The sequence below is a fragment of the Mustela erminea genome, chromosome 7 (assembly GCF_009829155.1).
Source record: "Mustela erminea isolate mMusErm1 chromosome 7, mMusErm1.Pri, whole genome shotgun sequence".
Taxonomy (NCBI): Eukaryota; Metazoa; Chordata; class Mammalia; order Carnivora; family Mustelidae; genus Mustela; species Mustela erminea.
In genome coordinates this window covers 18,084,347-18,105,381 of record NC_045620.1, presented here as the reverse complement: position 1 = coordinate 18,105,381, position 21,035 = coordinate 18,084,347, and the positions used below count along the sequence as shown (strand labels likewise).

General features: G+C 50.7%; 1 protein-coding gene across 8 annotated transcripts in view; it reads right to left on the bottom strand.

Moving 5' to 3' along the window:
* Window positions 1-21,035, bottom strand: part of CHD6 (chromodomain helicase DNA binding protein 6) — a 194,400-nt gene that overhangs the window by 4,077 nt on the left and 169,288 nt on the right. For 5 of the 8 annotated variants that reach the window (XM_032350647.1, XM_032350643.1, XM_032350646.1 and 2 more), the window contains 9 exons: window positions 19,131-19,191; window positions 18,222-18,433; window positions 16,598-16,806; window positions 13,724-15,301; window positions 10,783-10,934; window positions 10,200-10,406; window positions 8,559-9,011; window positions 6,762-6,953; window positions 5,643-5,762 (listed from right to left, as the gene is read on the bottom strand). In XM_032350647.1, coding sequence (XP_032206538.1) covers window positions 5,643-5,762; window positions 6,762-6,953; window positions 8,559-9,011; window positions 10,200-10,406; window positions 10,783-10,934; window positions 13,724-15,301; window positions 16,598-16,806; window positions 18,222-18,433; window positions 19,131-19,191 — 3,184 coding nt within the window. Of the gene's footprint in view, window positions 1-2,000; window positions 3,232-3,534; window positions 4,936-5,642; window positions 5,763-6,761; window positions 6,954-8,558; window positions 9,012-10,199; window positions 10,407-10,782; window positions 10,935-13,723; window positions 15,302-16,597; window positions 16,807-18,221; window positions 18,439-19,130; window positions 19,192-21,035 lie in introns of those variants that run through there. The other 3 variants (XM_032350649.1, XM_032350650.1, XM_032350648.1) reach the window with 3 other exon arrangements.

Sequence of the window (21,035 nt, the reverse complement as noted above, 5' to 3'; positions counted from 1 at the left end):
TCGCATCAAAGTGACGTTCTGGGTGGCCTCAAGGGAGACAATCTAGTTTTGCTCTGATCAGAGGGCTAGGTTGTGCTCGTTTTCCTGCTGAGTGAAGACCCCCAGGGCCAAGTGCCTGCAGCCGGGACTGCGACTGCGCCACGGATGTGCAGCCACGCCGGCACCCGGGTCACCAGCCCTGCTCATGGGACACCCTGCCGCTGCCTCTGTGGATGCCAGAGAGGCAGGGAGCCGCAGGGCCAGTGCGAGCCTGGCAGTGGGCTTGCTGCAGCCACACTCGCTCCTTCCTCTGTGCCTGTGGCCCAGGAGCCCCGCGGGGCAACGAGGCCGCACCAGACCCCGCTGGGGAGCCTGCTGTGCCAGGGCTCACTGCCTGCCTGCGGGGAGAGAACGGAACTACTGCTGCAATTACCAAGCATCTAACTCGAATCTGCTTCCAAAATAGCCTGAATAATCTCTGTATCCAGAGCAATGTTTCCCCCAGGAAGCCCCACCCCTCCACCCCCTGCGGTCGTCCGGCTCATCTAGGAGGTGCACGTCCACGGACGGCACGGGGGGTGCACGGGCACAGCTGCGGCTGCCACGCAATCTGTCTTCTCCGTACAGAGGAGCATAAAGACGACGCCCGTCCCTGTGGGCCCCTGAAGTCCTCTCCCCCTCCTTGTCGCTCCTGTCACAAACCTGGTATCATTCTACCACCTTCTCTGATCACAGCCACGGTGAGCCCCCAGATGTTCACAGTGGCCCTGAGGGACCTGTAACCCTGGGTCTGTCCTGGGGATGCATGTTGCCATTGGGGCCGGAACGCAGAAGCGGGGACGGGGCCCTGCACAGAGGCAGCAGGTGGGAGTGAGGCTCCGGGCGCTGCTGAGGCTGGAGCAGCCCACGCTTCTCCAGAACCACCTCGGCGGCCTTTGCAGGATTCTCAGCCGTCTGTGTCAATACCTTCCCTTCCTGCAGGGCTGGAGTGGGGAGTGGGGACGTGACAAGACACGGCTGAGGGTCCAACTGTCTAATTGGAGGCTCGGACTCGGGGACCCAGATGCAGGTCACACCAAGAGACGTGGGAAGGGCCCGAGAAACACTTTTATTAGGGCTGGAGTGCTAAAGGAGACAGGACAAGAAGGCCAGGAGCCCACAGATGCTTAAGGGCTGAGACTGGCAGCCAGGTGTGCGCACAGGCAGGAGGCCGCCTCACAGCCTGCCTGAGGACGCCCACTTGGACTTGATTCCAGGAGCTCTGGCGTCCCCGGTCAGCTCACTGCCGAACTGCTGACGAAGTCAAATCCCTCGAAAACCCAACACCTCTCTGCTCAAAGGGGCAGCTGGGGAGACGGGGTTGGTGGGTAACATGGGTTCAGGTTCCCCGGGAGCACAGGTGGGGGGCGGCAGCTGGGGAGGCAGGCACGAGGCCCATGGCGTGGGCAGCACGGGAGACCGGCGACGGTGGCCGACCCAGGGGCCGGCAGGGAAAAGAAGAGCAGCAGGAGGAACAACAGCACCACTCACCACGCCGTGACCCCGAGTCAGGCAGATGCGAAGGGCTCTGTGCGCATTACCTCAATGAGCAACCCCACCAACCCTGCAGCACCGGCCCGATCATCCCAGCCATTTCATAAAGAACTTAAAGATCTGTAGACATGTGAAAAACGTGTACTTGAATGTTCCCACATCCCCAGGAATTATGTCATTTTTGAAATTCTACATCTGTCCTTCAAAGTCTTGAACAATATTCAAGAAAAACCGGATCGTGAGCAAAATGCTTTATGACGGTCGACTCTTAAGAAAACTCTTCTCAAAAAGCCTTGTTTAGGGGCGCCTGGGTGGCTTAGTGGGTTAAAGCCTCTGCCTTCGGCTCAGGTCATGATCCCAGGGTCCTGGGATCGAGCCCCGCATCGGGCTCTCTGCTCAGCAGGGAGCCTGCCTTCTCCTCTCTCTCTGCCTGCCTCTCTGCCTATTTGTGATCTCTCTCGTCAAATAAATAAATAAAATCTTAAAAAAAAAAAAGCCTTGGTTTAGAATAGCAGAGGGAAATGAGATTGTTATGCTCTGCACCCCTTCTTTCTCATGGGACCTGCTCCCCAGGGCACAGGGAGCCTGCTCTTCGTGGGGCAGCCGCTCACTCCGGCTCCGGGGACGATCACTTGCAGAGCCATTCCCGCCTGGTTCCTATTTCCGGAGACAGAGAGTAGGGCTTGATGGAACCACGGCCAGACTAAAAGCAGGACTTCTGATGCACACCACCTCAGCCGATGGCCCTGGCCAGAGGAACCATAAAAGGACCACTGGGCATTTCCAAGACCTCTTCCCTGAAGCCCACCCACAGCCAAGAGCCAGGGAAAGGCGCCGGGGTGTGTCTTCTTCCTTTATACCCACGGAGTTCCTTTGTAACTCTCCAGCGGGCAGGGTGTGGACAGAAGTCCGAGGTTGGGAGGCAAACCCAGAGCTTGCCGTCAATCAGACACTCTCTACCATACTCTGAGTTCAACCGGGCATCTAGGGCCAGACAGCTCATCCAGACCAGCCTGCATCCTACAGGAATCTACGACGCTCCTCAGGTATCGGGACGTCCAGAAGCATCCCTCTGTTGCCCTTGTTGTGAGCCTCTGATGTAGAGAGAGTGCTGAGCTCTCTCGGAACTGGGACCCTGCCAAGGAGGCAAGTAGGAGTTGCCTTCTCCTGCTCGGATCGGAGGGGCAGCAGCAGAAAGGCCCCAGGGGTGAAGAGAACAGCTCCTCATCTACAGCGACAGACACCAACAGGGGTGCTGGCACAGGAAGTCGGATCTCACCACTTCCCGTGGGAGTGAGAGTCCCTCTAGCCGCCCAGCTGCTGCCCACCCCCTCAGCTGCCCCTCCCAGCCGCTCAGCGACCACACACAGCGGCCAAGCTGGGATTTGGCAGCTCTCCCTCCTGGTAATTATACCCCGAAAGCAAACCTGCCTCCTCTTCCAGGCGAAGCCTGGGGAGAAGGCAAGGAGAGCAAGGAAAAGGAGCGTCAGATGTTAAGCAACACTGGAGGCAAATGTGCTTTTCCAGATGATACACGGGCATTCCAACTCAAGACATCTTCACCAACACAGGTAGCGTTTACTCCAAAGCCCATGGGTTACAGCTCTTGAGCTGAACTCCGGAGTAGAGGTGGAGCGGAAGTGGTGACCAAGACTTCCCTACTCTCCCCAGCAAGGCGAGGAGATTTAGCCCACAAACATTCACTGAGTGGAGAGAGGCCTGACAACCAAAGAAGGAAGTACATGTGGGAATGAAGCTAAAATTCCAAAACACACAATAAAACAAAAACTGGCTCTAAAAGATATTTTCTTGGGCGGGGGGGTTTGCCGCGTGAGTGGCTCAGTTGGTTGAGAGTTGGTTGTCGGCTTGGGTCATGATCCCGGAGCTCCTGGATGGAGCCCTGCGTCGGGCTCCCTGCTCAGCGGGGAGTCTGCTTCTCCCTCTGACCCTTCCCGCTCTCATGCTCTCTCTCTGTCTTGCTCACTCTCTCAAATCCAAGAACAAAATGTAAAAAAAAAAAAAAGGACATTTTTGGGGATAACTTGGGGAAATCAGAATGTGGACTAAATATTATTAACATTCCCGTGTGTGGTAATGGTAATAGTTAGGTAGGAAAATATTCTTAGGAGGCACACGCTGAAGTGTTTAGGGGTGACGGGTTATCTCTGCAAGTTACTGTCCAATGACTCAACAAGAAACGAGCAGAAAACCCTACACACACGTGAGACAAAGGTAACTTCCACCTACACGCGCACGTGCCCATACACCTCTCACGCGTGACTACCACGTACCGGCCGTCCTGGGAGCTGAATCCCATGTGCAGCCCATGGCGCTCGCCCAGCCGAGCCACAGCGCACACAGCAGAAGGGGCTGAGGGAAGGGAGAGGCTTCCTGATCTGAATCTGTTTCCAGAAGCAGGGGGTCTCCGCGGGAAAGAACGAGCGCAGCACACCCGAGAGGGCTCCTGTCCCAGCAGGAGCTGAGGGAGACGGGCCCTCCTGGAGTCAGGCAGAGTGTCCGGCCTGCGCCATGCTGGCTCTTCCCCACTGGGGAGGCTGGGCAGCCCTGGGGACCAGGTGCACGAGGGCTTCCTCGCCTCACCTTCCTGCAGGACAAGGGCCTCTGAGGCAGGGACTTGTGTTTATTTCACCAAGGAGGGAAAATGCGTCTCTGGTAAAAGGCTGGCTTGCAAGAACAGCTTAGAAATGGGTTTTCTGGCAAGGCTTCAGAGCCTGTAGGAGCGTGAACATTAATTTCCAGAGAACACAAGGGAAACTGTTAGACATGTAGAAAGAAATGGAAAAGCCAAGGAGGAAACCATGTGTTTTTTTCTGATGTGTGCCTACAGCAAGAGCTAAGAGGCTACAACAAAGCAAGGACCAGAGTCTGTCCTGGATGACTTTCGCGTGACGCCATGTGTGGAAATGCCCAGAGAGGGGGCGGCAGCCTGCGGGCTGGAGAAAGGCCGTTGGGCTAAAGACTACATACAGCTGCACCAGCGTGCACAGCACAGGTTGGTCTAAGCAAAGGGGTGCTAGAGACACCGTCAGACAAGAGAACAAGACAAGGGCCAAAGGGCACCTGCCCAATGTGATGAGTTTTCTAACAAGCAGCCAACCTCGGGACGGGGCCCCGGCCCCATTCCTGCAGTGGCTGCGGTCGGGGACGGAGGTGAGGGGGCGCAGTTCTGTCTGCAGAGCTGATGGAACAATCCAACAGGTGACAACATCAGTCACAGACTCCTTGAAAACATTAAGTTACAACTTTCTTTTGCAAAAGGAGGAAATGACTAGGGTGGGTGGTCTTCTGGAGCTGAAAGAAGAAATCACATCCAGGCCATCCCACTAGGAAGAGAATTCATTCCCAGGGAGAGCTGCAGCTGGTGGAGCCTCGAGGAGAAGGCGTTCGGGGAAGCCTGTGCGTCTGGGGGGACAACCCGAGAAGAGCAGATGCCCGCGACGCTCTTCGGACGCTCCCTGTTTGGGGAGGACGCACTTTGCCAAGGTTGAAAGCACAGTTACGGATCGTTTGCCCAAGCCTGACGCATTTTCAGGTTGGAATGTTATTACTGCCCCCTAGAGGTTATGACTTTTCTATTCCAAATCGGTCCTCCTCTGTGAGCTATAATTAACTCAGATGCGTTAGACTACAACTATTTCACAGATGTCTTTTGAAGTCTCTTCCAGGCTCAGGATTCTATATGAGGAAAAGGGCAGTGCTTGGAGTCGGCTGCTTTTCATTGCCAGTGGGATAGACTAGGAGGAAATGTTTTAAATGGAAATTTCCAATAATGACATTTGTTAACACTAGAAAGAGATTCCTGATAGGGGTTAAGGTCTATTTCCCTGAACGCTCTACACTGTACTGGGACGGGGGTGCCGGATACCAAATTTTGGGAATAGTTTTACCAATTCAAACCAAAAGTTTTGGTGGTAGAGGTTGAAAACAAATGACCACGGGAAGCCCTACTGCTGCTCAAGAGGCCCCGATACCACTTATCATGACTTCTCAGCTTCCCGTGCCGGCCTCTTGTCCTCTGAGAAGGCGGCCCCTGGCTCCCCACTTCTCAGCTGGAGCTTTTCCCGAGTCTGCAAGGCTTGGCTTCACTGGGACACATCCCTCTTCCTCACCCGTAGTCCTGGCTCCTTGGGGACAGCAGGAACCCTCTCTTCCCCACTCAGGGAGTTGATGTCTAATTTTCCAGGTTCCTTACAGCGTGGCCTCCTCTGCTTTGGTTTGTCTGAAAAATTCTAGGAGGCAAATGGAAACCAACATTACAAACCATCCTGTCACAGATTCTTCTGATGAGGGTCGTGTTTTTCAGCTGGTTTTGCTCTTCTCTCATTAATGGACCTCTGTACAGGACCCCGTCAGGTCAGGCTGACAAAGGAAAGAGCTACCGGGCCCTCACCCAGGCTTTCTTTGAAACAATGGCGTTCCTGCAGGGAGCCGGAGAACAGGCTGTGTGGGCCTCTTGGGTCAGCCTAGAGCCGACCCAGTGCTCTCTCTGTGTACTGCTTACTCCCCGGCCTTCTCCTCCTCCTCCTTTCCCAGATTCTCTCTCCACGGCTACCTATCTGGCGGGCTTCGTCTCTTTGGAGGGTGTGCGTCTGTGAACGCGCTCTCCTCCTCCTCGTGAGCTCTCCGCCGTCCACATCTTATTAGTCGGATGCACCCGGGACAAATGGCGACGGGACAGGCGAGCACGTGAGAAAAGAACACCAAGAAGAGACCCCAGCGCTCAGGAGCCCGCTCCTACAGACTTCCAATCTGGAGGATCTCGGGCAAAGGCAGTTCGGAGACTTGAAGGAAGAGTGGCAAAGTTGTGACTCAAACAAAGAACGCACACCTCCCACCCCCTAAGGTGGTGATGTGTTAACTCAGAAAGAACACAGAGAAACACATTCCTGCACTGGCAGTGTTTTATCAACCTAAAGATTTCTCCGTGCACTTAGATCTTGCATGGTGATTCTGGGGGAAGGGGGTGCTGAGCTTAGGCAAGTCCTGTCCATGTAAGATGCTGCGCAACGACCTGGCACAGCATTCTGATGTGGGCTGTGATTTCTGTTACTAGAAAACTTCATCAAAATGTAAACTGAGGAAACAAAACCCCAACTTGAAAATGATGTTCTCAGTTGAAACAGAGATCTCTGCCCAACTTCCTGGTCTCCCCGAGCACGCTCCTTATCAAACGCGGCAGCAAATCAGCAGGAAGGAAACGGCAAGGTCAGAGCAGCGACAGCACTTACTGCTCCAAAGCTGGGAACCTCTAAGGAGTAGTCCGCCTGCTGCCTCAGCCAGTCCAGCAGACTCTTGCTGGGAATGGCTTTCTCGGCCTGGCTGCCGGCTGCTGGGGCTGGCTCGGGGGCCGAAGCGGCAGGCACCGGCCCTTCAGGGTGTGAGGTGCTCGGCGGGGCCTGCCCTGGGTCTTCGTGGACTTCCTGGACAAAGGAGAAACAAGTGTGTGAAGTCAGCATGACAGAATGAAAACTGGTTTCTGAAAGGAAAATGCACCTTGTGTCTTCCCATCCTTTTCCCTGAGTATTACTGTGCTGGTGCTTCAGCAAGAATCCTCCGCAACACTGACCCACGCATGGGCCGCTGCACGTGCTGGCCTTCCCTCTCATGCTCCTCACCTTCCCGTCTGCTCAGGTTGTGCTACCGCCTCTGCCACCGTCAGGGACAGTCCAAGGCCACCCTACTTCCCACACGCTGCCTCCCACCCCCGACCCCCAGCACCGCTCACAGATTTTCCAATACCAGGAAATGCCACACTGCAATTCACTTACCGGTTTCTCCCTCTACAGGCGGAATGCCTGTCTCATCTCTGCATTCCCAGTGCCCGTAATAGGTCTACAAAGTACCATGTGGCACTCAAGAAATGTCTGCATGATACATTTAAAAAATACTCTGATCACGACAGAAGAAACTATGGCTTTGCACTTCTAAAAAATGAGACAACGGTCTTAAAAGCTTGCAGGATTGGGCAGGGAAGAACCTGTCACCTCAGCCTCCCAAATTATATAGAAAGTCTAGAAGACAAAACTTTAAAATACACCAAACAAAAGAGCTTAATAATAAAGCTCACAGGCACTAGTGAACGACGTCTTTGGCTTGGTTCCCTGACCTGCCACCTTACTGGATAATCTTGGGCAAGTTATTCAATCCTTGTTAGCCTCAGTTGCTTCATCTATAAAATGGGAGTAATAACATCTTCACAGAGTTGTGAAGATCAAATAGGACAGTTACACGAACACCTGAACCCAGTGCCTGGCACAGAGCAAACAATGAATACTGGTTATTATTATTCCTTTTAAAATAAGAAAACATGAAATGTGATTTCCGCTTTGGAGCCTGAAATTCAATAAATGGGAAAAACCAAAACACAAAAGGAAGTCAGTTGTCTTTGACACATTAGGCAGAGTCTGAGGCGACCTCTCTCGGCCAGGCATACAGCTTCGAACCTTATCTGTTGTTTACAATGATCTCCTCTGGGTTTAGACTGTCTTGGCATGACGCTGGTGAACCCTCACAGCAGCTCTCTGGGGGAGATGCGACTGGCCCACTTCACAGAGGAGCAAGTGAGGCACCGCGGTGTGCCCCACGGAGCCCAGCAGGTCAAGTAGAAAAGCCAGGATCAACACAGAGAGCAGAGTCGGGATCCTGACCCCTGTTCCCCCCACAAAGCCCAGCTCCTGGAAAACCCGCTAACCCAGAGCACCACTGGCACAAACTCAGCCCCGCTGTTCTGCTTCACTCAGTCACCAGCAGCTCTTCTGAAACACGGGGCCGGGTGTCTGGGCTGTGTGTGTTTGAAACGGCAAGACCCCTGGCTCGTATCTTCAGGTTGCATGCAGGTGAAGGGTCTGTAATGGGTTAAATGTGTTTCTAGAAAAGACTGGGCAACTTGTAACAAGAGAAATTAACCAGGATATTTGAAATGGGATAAAAGATCCACAAATTTAAAAATCGTGTGTCTGATGAGGAAGGGTTTATTACTCAGGGTGGAAAGGTCAAGGTTTTATTTAATGGTCTCATATACCCACCAAGATTCCTGCCTGAAGCGTCTGCTCCTTCAGAAAGATGAGGTCCATCCCCCCTTCAACATGTTTCCGTCTCCCTCTCCGCCTCCTCGTGGCAGCGTCGTCTCTTCTGAGGCTTCCGTTGACAATCTGTCCCGTCACTGGATGGATCAGGCCGGCTTGCAGAATCCCAGACAAGTCCATGCCGAGGGCTCCTTGAAGTGAACCGATAGCCCCGATCTTAGGGGTGCTGGCGCTCACCGGGAAAGGAGACGTGGCTCCTGGGGACCCCTCTGACGTGCAGGAGAGATCTATTGCAGACTCCCCGTGCCAGCCATTGAGGACGACGGGGGGGTGCCCGTGGGTGGCAGAGAAGTGTTCCAGGCTCCGGGCCTTCACATCCCTTTCCACCTCAAACTCGTAGGGACGTCTGTGCTTCTGTTCGTCCTTTGTGAATACTGGAGCCAGGAAGCTCTCCTGCAAACACACACAGGTGGCGAGAGAGGTCTGAATGCCACTTCTGCGGCTGAATGGCAGCTCCTTCTCCGGGCCTGACTTCCTTGGGCCGACTAGGGTTCCTAATCAACTTCTGAGAAGTTCTTTCCACTCAAGCCTTCTCAGATTTTAGCACCAAATAACCTGGAGAGCTTGTTTTCAATTTTTTAAAAAAAGATTTTGAGAGAGAGAGAGCGTGCACGCTCCGCAGAGGTAAAGGCAGCAGCAGACTCCCCTGTGAGCAGGGAGCCCGATGCAGGACTCGATCCTAACACCCTGGGATCATGACCTGAGCTGAAGTCAGATGCTTAACCAGTGAGCCATCCTGGCACCCTCGCCCGGAGAGCTTGTTCAAATGTCAATTCCCTTCAGTGGGCCTGAGATTCTGTAGGTCTAACAGGTTTCCAGGTGCTGATAACGCCGCTGGTCTATGAATTACCCCCAGAGGTGCAGGACCGTAATCTGGGGAATCAACCTCAACTGTACATTAGAATCCACTGGAAAATTAAAAAAATTCCAACGCTCAGTCTACAGCCCTGACGCATTAAATCAAAACCAGCAGCTTTTCAAGGTCCCTACAGGTTCGCATGTGCACTTGGGAGAGCGCGAGCCTGTGTGCTAACAATGTATCTCAAATTAAACTTGAGTTATAGCCTGTGTTTATAAAAACCATTCTCTGATTTCCCTAATTTCTATCAGCTGCCATCATTCTCGTGGTCTTCCAAGTGTGGAATACACTGGTCCATTCACGCCTCCCGCTCTCAGTATGTTCGCCAGTCACTGGGCCGTGCCCGCCGACGCCCGCCCCCTTGTTAGTACCCACCCCACCACCAGCCTGGTCGAAGACCTCATCTCCTCCTCAGATCCCCACTCGGCCTCCCAGCCTCTGGCCCTCTTCTTTCCCGACCCTCCTCTCCCAAGGACCTGCACACCACTTACTCCTGCCGAGCTGGAAAGCCCGGTTTTCACCATGCACTTCCCGGAGCAAACTTCCGTAGCTCCCTGCTGCCTACAGGACAAAATCTAAATTCTTCAATGAATACCAGTGACTTTATAGAAGGAAAAGGAAGAAACCAAAGAGAAAACCAAAAGTAGAAAGAGAAGGAAGTCCTCTCCACGCAGTATTTGCTGAACGAATGACTCGAGTGAGAAGTGCCAAGCGGCCCTCACCTTTTGGATCTGGGCCACCAGCGCCGCACTGCTGCTGAAGCCGTGTTCCGAGGCCTCCGGCTCCGAGGCGCTGCTCCGAGAACCAGCACTGCTGCTTAAGGCCGGTGTAGGCAGTGTGCCCGAGGGCTCGTACGGCTGGCTGGAAGGCCACTTCCCCTTTAACACCACATGGCAGATATTATCCAGGCGGTTGATTATCACGCGATCCTATAAAAAAGACCAAAAGTTTTGAGGAGTAAGTACCAAGCTACCCAAATTCACAAAGTCCCTAGAGATCACGTGTCACCTTTTTCTAACCAGGAGGAGCTGATTAGGAAGATAGCACACGCAGATGTACTCACTTTACAAGTCTTATAATACTTAAGTTCTATGGTCTAGACAGTGAAAATTAAAGCCATAGTGCTTTATATATGAAGACAGTTTTATCTTCTGGTCTAATTAGCCAAGTGTCTCTTTCCTTAATGTTTAAATGTGACATTATTAATACTTTTTCAAGACATTACACATTTCTCTGAGTTTATACTCAGAAATACTCTACAAGCTGAGAATGCTTTGGGTAGAGAACGCATGCTCTGGGGAGTACCTTCGGCCACTCGGAGAAGGAAAAGAGGGTCTTCTCCTGGAGCAGCTGAGCAATGGTGGGAGCCCGAGCCTCCTGCAGGTCATCCCCAAGGTCTCCTGCGATGCCTGATGTCGAGCTTTTGCTCTCCTCCTCAGAGTACTTCCCTGGGTAATCTGCAAAGAAGGGTTCAGAAAATTAATCTGGTACTTGGGAGACAGTAATGAGCTGAACGATTAGGCCACCTGATCTCTCTTTTCAAAAACTTAGCCCATTTAGTGCTTATTTGAAATTGAACAGTAATTACCATGCTATTTCCGGCAGAACCCTATCAGTTAAGCCATACATGCAGATCCTTTCTCTAGGGCTACCCGTGCAAGTCACGTGGTAACTCTGCATGCACACACCAACGGAAACAACCAAAGAAAACAGGAGATTGTCCTGTGTACCCAAGAGTGAGAGTGGAATGAGCACCGAGAGGCTTGTACATGCAGTGCGGCTGGCAGGACGGAACTGAACACTGTAATACTCTTGTCCGTTTGAAGGCACAGTCTTTGAAATGTAACACAGCAAGATGCTGATGTTAATGACAATAGGTGAAAGGTCCTGAAACTTATAACAAAGGTAAAATAGACCTGCTTCATGTAAAAAATGATGCAAAGAAAGCTAGAACACTCAAATTACTTCACTGATGGAAAGAAATGGAAATGCAGCTCATTCTTTAAAGTTTCAGTGGTGAAACTTTATTATCCGTGTGAAATGGATACTTACTACTTACTACCACTTACTACTAAGGGAGGGAATGATAGGGAATGAGCACAGAGTAGCAAAACATCCAGTGCAGGAAAAGTTGTGAGCCTCTGTTCTGGTGAAATGACATGGAATTTGATCCTCTGAAATGTGGAGATTTCACTGGAGACTGTGCACCAAGTCTAGGGAGCTGCAGGGACCTCTCACCACGAACAGGTCCTTGCTAGGCCAGCGGATTCAAGGATATACGAGACAGATGTGGCCCTCAGGCTCTTATGGTTCACGGGGGACAGACAGTCAGGAAAACAGTAGTAATAAATGAACACAATTATAAACAGCGGCAAGTGCTACGAAAAGAAACAAGCTGCCATGATATGGAGTAAGAGTGGGCGGAAGGGAGGGCTTCTCAAAGGAGAGAGCCCCCAGGAAGAGGAGGACAATGGCTATTCTGGATGTGCTGAGGAACTTTCCTGGGGGGAAGTAAAAAGGTGAGAGCAGAAGGGTAGAATCATTTAGATAATGCTGAATTCTGTAATGGTAGACAATTTGAATTTTATTCTCGATCTGAAGGGAGGCATCACTGAAAGGTTTTAAGCAGAGAGGTTGGATTTGAGTTTTAAGAAAAAGTAATGATGTGTGAGAGAAAACCCTGGAAACACAGCCAGGAGATCTGGGGCTGGCCCTGACAGCTGTAAAGTCACTGCTCCTTTACGGCAGACTTCCAGGTGCAGAAACAGACCGAGCCCTTCTGCCCCACCTGTTCCATGTCTACTGTGTGTGGAAGACCCCTTCTGAGGGCTGCGAAAGCATTTGGAAAAGCACTGGTGCAAGGGGGCCCACCCATGGGTGTGTGTGCCGCTCACCGAAGCTGCAGCAGACGGCATTGGTAGACAGATGCTTCTCCTCTAACCCATACTCTCCCAAACTCTGTACTCAGTTCACTGCCTCGATGTCCACGGACTATTTGGTGATTTCCCCCACAACAAGGTTAAAAGAACAATGTGCGTTTTATAATCTAACACATGGCAGTGATCCTCTGTGGCCTAGGCTGAGGGCAGACAAGGTCAGAGACGGCCCCCCTACCTCCCGCCCCGTGTCAGCTGGGGCAACAAATCGATTAAATTCCTTTCAGTAGCCTCTCTTCATTATCCTAGCTAGCGTGTCAATTTTAACTTGAGTTTGGAACCCGTCTCAAGGGAGTCACTAATCACAAGGACTAGGCCAAGGGTGAGCTTACCAAAAAAAGGAAAGTTAGAACATGCAGGGGAGCTTGCCTGAGCTCCCCTCCCTTTCCTTCTGTAATATGAAAGTCACTGTCACAGAAGGAGACGGCTCTCTCTCTAAATCCCGGCATACCAGTCCCGGCATCAGGCCAGATGTGAACAGGGATTTTGGGTTTTTTTTGACAGTAATAAGGATAAACAGAATGATCTTTCTTCACTATAATATGCCCTCTTGGCCCCGAAGAAGTAAAAACAACAGTAAAAAAAAGTTAAAAACCATTTCTTGTTGCTCAGAATCTCTAATCAATGTATTTAAATCCTCCGAGGCACAGAAATATCTGAGTCATTTAGACTCTTAACATTTAAAAAGTCCTCTTAACTTGAAGCCTTATTTAAGACTTCCCTATTTAAAAAGCTCAAATCTATCTGTATTTTTGTTGAGTTACTTGTAATTGTTATTTTTATCCCTGTTGAGTTATTAAAATGAATCTAAACCAAATGCACCAATATCAAATCACAAGGTTTGGATAATGATATGAATAAACAGCACTATCTTTGCTCACCTAAATGAGGTAACATTTACTCGTATTTTTGTGGAGTTCCTGAAAAATTAACTCTCCCTCTAGAAAACTGGAGGTGCTTGATGCTCCTAAGCTTTTCTACTTTAACCGGCTGGAAGGTCCTCACCTGGTGGAAGAACAAGCTCCTTCCCCTCCGAGCGGCATCTAGTGTCTACCACCGAGAAAGCAGCTTGTAAGCCCCTCCCAAGCTACACGGCTGATGCAACAAAGGTGCTACCACTGTTCACAATCCTCCTCAGTGTTCTAGAATGATCAGTGCTAAGCTACTTTGTCTCACCTTCAGACAAGGCCTGGTCTTAGACCGCAGGGAACGTGTACAGGTGTGACTCAGAAGCCGCACATCTCCCCACCCCGCACCCCGCCACGTGAGGACCGGCTCACCAAAAATACCACAGCCCTCACCGACTGTACCTTGAGTGTGGCCGTTCCCCTCTCTGTCATAATCATCTTTGCTCTCAAAATCCGCATCTTCGGACTTGAGCTCACTGGCTTCTGGATACACAGCAAAAGCTTTCTTCCCCTCTGCACTGTCTTTCCAAGGCTCGCTCAACAGCTCGTGCTTCCCCTGGGCGGGCTCTGCGGGAGGAGCGGGGGGCTCAGCCTCCACTGGGATGCTACTGGTTTTGCTTTTGTACGCGTCTGCGTTATAACCCTTGGGTTTCTCCCCTTCAAACTCCTCGTTCTCGAGGCCACGCGTCCACCTCCCCGTGTGCTTGCAGTGACACTGACAGGCTGCTTGAGGAAGCGCCCCCCGCGGTCCAGGATTCTGGCTGACGGCCTCCAGGGTTCCTCTCTTGGCCTCCTCCACATGGAAGCCTCGGCTCTTCTCCCTCAGGATGTCGGCTGTGGGATCGGCCAGATGCACAACCTCGGGCCGTTCCCTCAGGCCTGCCGCCGCGCCCACATTGTCCTCTTCATTCTCCTCCTCCTCCTCCTCCTCATCGCTGTGGTTCTGACTCAAAACCAATTTGCTTTCTAAACTTTTGTTTTCTAATAAATCAATTAATTGCTGATCTGATGACAGGCTTCTTCTGGAGTCACAGACACTAAGATTGCACATGTCTACAAACCCACTTTCATTTCCTTGATCCAAGGAAGGGGAAGCTAAGCACTTGGCTTCCAGCTGCCCGATGCTTTCAGGTCTCTGCCCTGTCTCACTGCACAAGTCCCCTTTCCTGGAAAGAGAGAGCAACAGATGTTTTCCATTTTTGATGTTCATCTGAGCTACTCCTGCTTCTAAGCTGCTCAGAAAAGAGGGGCCCGCAGGTAGTTCTGCCTCTCGGCCACCAGGCTGGCAGTTCCCGTCCTCGCCTGCTGAGAGGGCCAGCGCATCCCTTCTGGGTTCTGTCCTGGTAGTGGGGCTCTCCTGGAAAGAGCCTGGCTCCCGACTCAGGGCCTTCTTACCATACATCATGCCCTCCAAGCACTCGGGCAGCAGACTTTCGTCGTGGGTGACGGACATGACATCCTGAACTTTAGAAATAAAGTTTTCACAAGTCATGTCAGATAAACTGACCCCAGGTGGAGTGGGGTGACCATCTCTACCTTCTATTTTCACGAGGTTCTCAGGCTCACTTTCAAGGGGCTCTGAAGTCCTGCTCATCTGAGTGTACGTGAGAGATTCGTATAGTTTAGAGTTGGTCTGGTAAAGGCAACAGAGACTTTCTGGGGCCTGGGTGTCCGTTCTCTTGTGCTGGGCGTAGTTCCTGTAGGCGTCCAGGAAGGACAGCTGGGGGTCGGTCATGATGTAATAGTCAGTGCGGTTCAGGCCGTGTTTGGCGGTGCCGACGAGCAGGTCTCGGTCGTGCTTCCCGCACTCCCACCAGACCGGGAGGTAGAGGCTGGGCCTGCAGAGCTGGAGGCGCTCGTGCAGCTGCGGACACCTCAACACCTGCTCGCGGACCTTCCGCAGCAGCTCGATGCGGTACAGAGTCCTCGCGGCCCGCTCCTCAGTGATGGGCTCCACGTAGATGCTGGGATCTGGGGGACCTGGAAAGGCCAACACAGAGCCTATCACTGAAGGCAGCCCCAGGACACCCGCCACCCAACTGAGCCCCCGTGTCTCCGGTCTAAGTGCTTCCCTCCCTGGCATACAGTCTTTGATGTGTGTGCCCCCGACACCATGAAAAGCTACGAGAAGGGAAGGTTTCTATGAAACTAGGACAGACCCAGTGAGGGTGAGGGAGGAGCACGAGAACTCTGGTTCTAGAAGATAAGCTCTCGTTTACTAGGCATGTACTCTGTGCCCAAGTACTGTACACACGTCACTGAGTTCTCACGGCAATGCTAGGCTGTAGCATCATTGCCCCCATCTGAAGGATGAGGAAGGAAGCTCAGATACGCTCCAGGGGCCAGAACCAGGATTCGAGGCCAGGTCTCGTCAGTGGGGCTGTAAGGCCCAGGTCCTTACAATCTATCCAGCTCCCTGGTTTTAATGAGAACACCCTAACCACGTCACACGGGGCATGCTGCTGTCAGCCCAGGACCCACACGGGCTGGACTCCAGGCTTGTTTTAGCTTTTCCACAGCACAGTCAGATGGGCCGTATCTAGTTCACCTACAGGCGCGAGGCGGGAGAGGGACGAGGAGGAAGCGGCTGCATCCCCGCCAGGAAGCAATTTCTCAGAAGGCGTCTCTCCCGGCTGGGGCATGTGGAAAGACAGCCATTTACTTTCCGTAGCTACAAGTCAATACACGGGAAACGAGTTCAAGTTCTTACAATATAATGTACGGCAGAAGCGAAGTTCACCAGAGTCAATCTCTGAGACTTAACAATATGCTGGAGAAGGTAATTAACACTAGCCTCTCAATACTTCTGTGCGGTGTTAACCTCAATTTCTTTTTTTTTTTTTAAGATTTTATTTTTATTTATTTATTTATTTGACAGGCAGAGATCACAAGCAGGCAGAGAGGCAGGTAGGAAGAGAGAGGGGGAAGCAGGCTCCCTGCTGAGCAGAGAGCCGGATGCAGAGCTTGATCCCAGGACCCTGGGATCATGACCTGAGCGGAAGGCAGAGGCTTTAACCCACTGAGCCACCCAGGCGCCCTGTTAACCTCAATTTCAATTTCTGTTGACATGGCATCGTTTTGGGAGAGAGATTTCATTTTATGAGAGTGGACCCAAAGAGCAGTTCACGAATTTGTGAAAACTCACTTGTCTTTCCCTGAATTCTTCAGGCAGATTCTACTCCTAGAACCGAGCCTACCTGAAGTGATTCTGTACCTGAAAATACACATGCCCTCTCCCTGTCTCATCGGGGACCCACGGACGGAGAGCATTCTCACCGCCATCCTTCCACGTGGGCAGACGACACACGTTCCGGCACATAGCCACAAAACTATAGAAGTAGTGCTCCAGGCTCTCATCCGACTTCTTGTCCAAACGGGAAATGATGCGGAACTGTGTCCAGTCAAAAGTTTTCTTTTCTTGATCATAAACGACGCCGAAGGAGGACACCGCTCTGTAGAAGTCTGCTTGCTCTCTCCTAGTCCACCTTGGGATTTAACCAGAAAGGAAGAGTGAGCTGCTTTCCCTTAAGGAAAAAAAAAAAGGCCAACAACTACTTACTTAATGAGAGCCTACTAGGAGAGTCCGCGGACTCAAGAAAGCAGGTAGGCCTGGTTTGCCTACTTTATACTTTATTTAAGTTAAGTTGGGGTGAGAGGCTTATAATGAAAATAGCCCGTATCCTACCACCACTTTCAAATCTCAACTTTTTCTCCCAGTATTTATCTATGTTTCAGTCACGTGTGCAGACTTGTGATCTCTTCATTTATTAATTTTAGAGACTACCTAGTTTGTTTCCACTGATGGGAGATGAAGGTCTTAAAATACTATGTATGTATGACAACACAGAATCCTGGAGGGACCTGAAATTTACCCCCCCCCTTCCCGATGAAGAGACTGGTCCAGAGAAGGGAAGCAACTCCCTGAGCTACACAACTCTCCCCACCCTAGTTCATGTTGGCTTTGTTTTGGTTTTATGTAGGCACGTAGCCTGTATCTGGGACGCTAAGGTTCTCCAGCCTTTACATTCTTCATGGTTGAGATAATGACAGGAAGTGGCTGGATGATTATCCCCTACCCACAGTCTTCATGAGGGGCTCCTGGGCACGGTACTCTCCATCCCCAGAGCGAGTCAGGCCAGGAATGTGGGGTGAGGGGCTCGGTGGAGGAGTGAGAAGCAGGGAAGACGGGCTTGAGTTCTTCTCTTTGGAGTTGTGAAAGACAGTATTTTCCCTGAATTACCGAATTTCATAAAGTCAGAAGGTGGTTTTACTTTTTTTTGTTTTTGTTTTTGGTATTGGTATTCTTTTAATTCACTGGATGGTACATCAGAAGGGTGGGTAGAAAGACTCTAAGAACTATAGCTTTGTTGATTTCTCCTGGTGGCATCACTCCTAGCTTGTGCTGGTCTTCTGTAGCCATTTTTGGTGTGACTCTCAGATGGGCAAGTAATTCCTGATAATTCATCTCTTCGTTCTGGGCTGGCATTTTATAGTACTTTCTGCTCTCACAGGCTTGATAAAGACTGGTAGCTACAATATGGCAGCTTCAATGCACACTATTTACTTGGCTGCTAAAAGAACGTGATGTGATATATACGCTAGTTTTAAACCACATTTCCAGGGATTGAGGTCCAACTTAAGGAAGAGGGTCAAGTTGGAAAATCATTAAAGTCTGGGGATTGTGAACAAAGGTTTTCCTAGATCTCATCAACTCCCCAGCCAAGTCCCTAGACCTCGTCAACTCAGCCAACATCATCACTGGAGGCTGGACTTAGTTCTGGAGACCACTTAAGTTCAAGATGAGCACACTGAACATGTTTGGTCTCTAGCTCTATCAGCATCCCCTGGTCACCTTTACTCATCGGCAGCTCTGTATGCACTTTTGGCCCTTGACTTTTACCTCTTTTGAGCTTCCTTGTTGATGAGATCCATTTCTGAGGTTCTCCTAAACATCTCTTCCTGGACCCAGTATCCTTGGTTACCTGGTCCCAGAATTTCTGGTCGACAGAGTTCTTTGCGGTTACAGCGCTGGTACACGGTGACCAGACGTCGGAGGCGAGCCGTGAGAGCAGATGAAACTGGCCAGGGTGATTTGTCTGGGTCGGAGCCATCCTGGGCTTCAAACATCAGTGAGGATATTAGTATTTACAAACGGAACCAAAACAAAGGTGGCTATTTTGTTGTTTTGTTTAAATAAAACCACAGCTGACTCAAGGACCAGATCAACCCGCTCAGAAGCCCGGCAGGGCCGGAAGGGCTGCGACTCTGCTCTAGAAACAGCTTTCGCTGTGGCTGGCTCGGTCATCTCTCGCATACGGATGTGTCCGTCCACAGGGCCAGAACTGATCCAAGGATCTTGCTCTAAGGCATGGGAACAAGCAGACCCTCTATGGCCTTCTCCATAATAGAACTACGGGCTTTTGTGTAGCTGAGTCTTCCAACTGCAGAACATTTTATTGAGTTTAAATTCAGAAAAAAACAAAACGAGAGAACAAACCCTCTCTAACATTTCTCTCCCTAAATTAATTAAATAAATAATAAATCAATAAAACCACAATTCCTCTTTCTCTCTCTGACTCCATCCTGACCTCAGATACCACAGATCTCACTTCTGAACTTTAAGAACGGTGGCGGGAGCTGGCCAGAGCTACATTAAAGCTCTGTGTGGGACTCCAGGAGAGTCTGATGAAGGTCAACTTGGCTTTAAAAGAGCCTCCTTAAAAAAGCCTATTTTCACTACATGTAAACCCCAAGATAACTACAAACCGCGACCTTACTCTTCTTTGCCTTCAGAGGGACGTAGTCTCACCTGCCCGGCTGTCCTCCTTCTTTTCGCCAAAAATGCCATCGCCTCCATCACTGGAACTCTCCTAAGGGGTAAAGGAAGCCACGCCATCAGCAAAAGCCGCAGCCCAGGACAAACTAGCTCAGACAGCCCTCATAGAGCAGGAGTTCTTTCCTGCCCACGAACACCTCAAAGACCTCAATCGTCCCCGGTCAATAAAGCTTACTTGTGCAGTTTTAAAAGAACCAGAAAGCAGTTTATTTCAAATGAGCATTTTTAACTGGGACTGTACGAATGATTCTGTAATGATCCTGTCTACAGAGAATCCGCTGAAAGAACGATGAGCTGGCGTGCTCTCCCCGGCAATTGCATTTTACAAGCACGACTTGAGCTGTGAATTTAAATATTTGCATTACCATCATCTCTTGCAATTTAATACTGCCACTTCACAAAGGTGGTGCCTGCATTCTGGTTTCTTTTTTTTTTCCTTTGCTGTGGAAAAGTATCATGTTCATGTTCATTACGGTTCGCTTACTTCACAGCAACAGATGCTCTTGTCCTAAAACGTGACTGCTCCAGACATGAGTCCTGATGGCGCAAAACCCCCAGGAATTTAAAATTAAAATCACAACTGAGGCTCCAAGTGAATCTGGAGTAATTTTGCAGGCATGAGCTTATCCAAGCTGGAGTGTTTGTCAAACTAGCTCTAATGGATCCCTTTACAAACCCTTTCTTGGTCTCAGAAGGGAACTCTGAAAGTTCTTTATGTATGGTGTGTGGGGGAGTTTGGGGATGGGAGAAGAGAGAGTGCTATTTTTCAACTGGGCCCCATTTTTAACATGAAAACTTACTGTCTTTTGACCTGAATGATGAAAGAGAGTAACCCCAGGATTTGAGACTCTGGCCTTGTTAGGGAGGGTCATATCAGAGTAAAGGTCAGGGATCTGTGTGGCCTGTAGAGTCTTTGTATGTCCCTCAAGCTACGAAGAGTTTTTACACCTTTGAAGGGAAGAAGAAAAAGAACGGGAAGGGAGAAGAAGAAAATGGGCACAGGGGAGAGGCAGAGAATGTGCAACAGACTGAATGTGGCTCCCACGCCTAAGATACTCACTACCGGTTCCTTTACCGGAAATGTCCGCGGCCTCCTGGACGAGTGCACACAGCACAGACCAGGAATCTAGGCTCGGTAGGAACGGACACCTGTGATTGGAAACAGTAAAAATTCTATCCGTTGTCCTACGTCCCTAATACCACGGAAGAGGCTGAAAAGAGAAAATTGAAAAGGCAGAGAGGAGCAGGGGCGCATTTTCTCTGTTACAAAATAACATCATGGAGAACACGTGAAACCCTTTACGTGGCTCATCTCCTTTAGTTCTCTGAAGTGCTTCACGAGGTAGAAACTACGACTCTCCTCCTTTTACAGATGCAGAAAACAAGCCCTAGAAAGGTTCAGTAACTTGCCCAAGGTCACACAGCCGGGTTTCACACACAGTAGTCTGATGACAACCACTCCAACCATCCAAAAAAAAAGGGAAAACGAGAGTTTGGGTTGAAGGTCTGTTCTGGAGCGCGAACGTACTTAGAGCTGGAGGACATCACTTCAAACGCTCTCGCTTGGCCCACACGGCTTCTGGCCATCTAAGTGGAGAGAGGGCGGCCTCAGGCTCATCTGCTGTACCGTTCTGGAGTGGTACTTAAATATGCTACCTCGTCCTTTCCCGCTTCTTGGGCGGGTACAAAACAAGCAAAACACTACCAACCATGTCCTGGATCCTTTCCTGCCACGGAGCACATGTCTGAGTATCCTCACAGAACCCGCAAAGATCCTCTGAATGCTCTCATTTATAATTATAGATGCTTCCAGACGGAGGAACGTTCTACAGCCTACAAAACATGGGAGTGAGGCGCCAGAGCCACCATGCTCCTTAT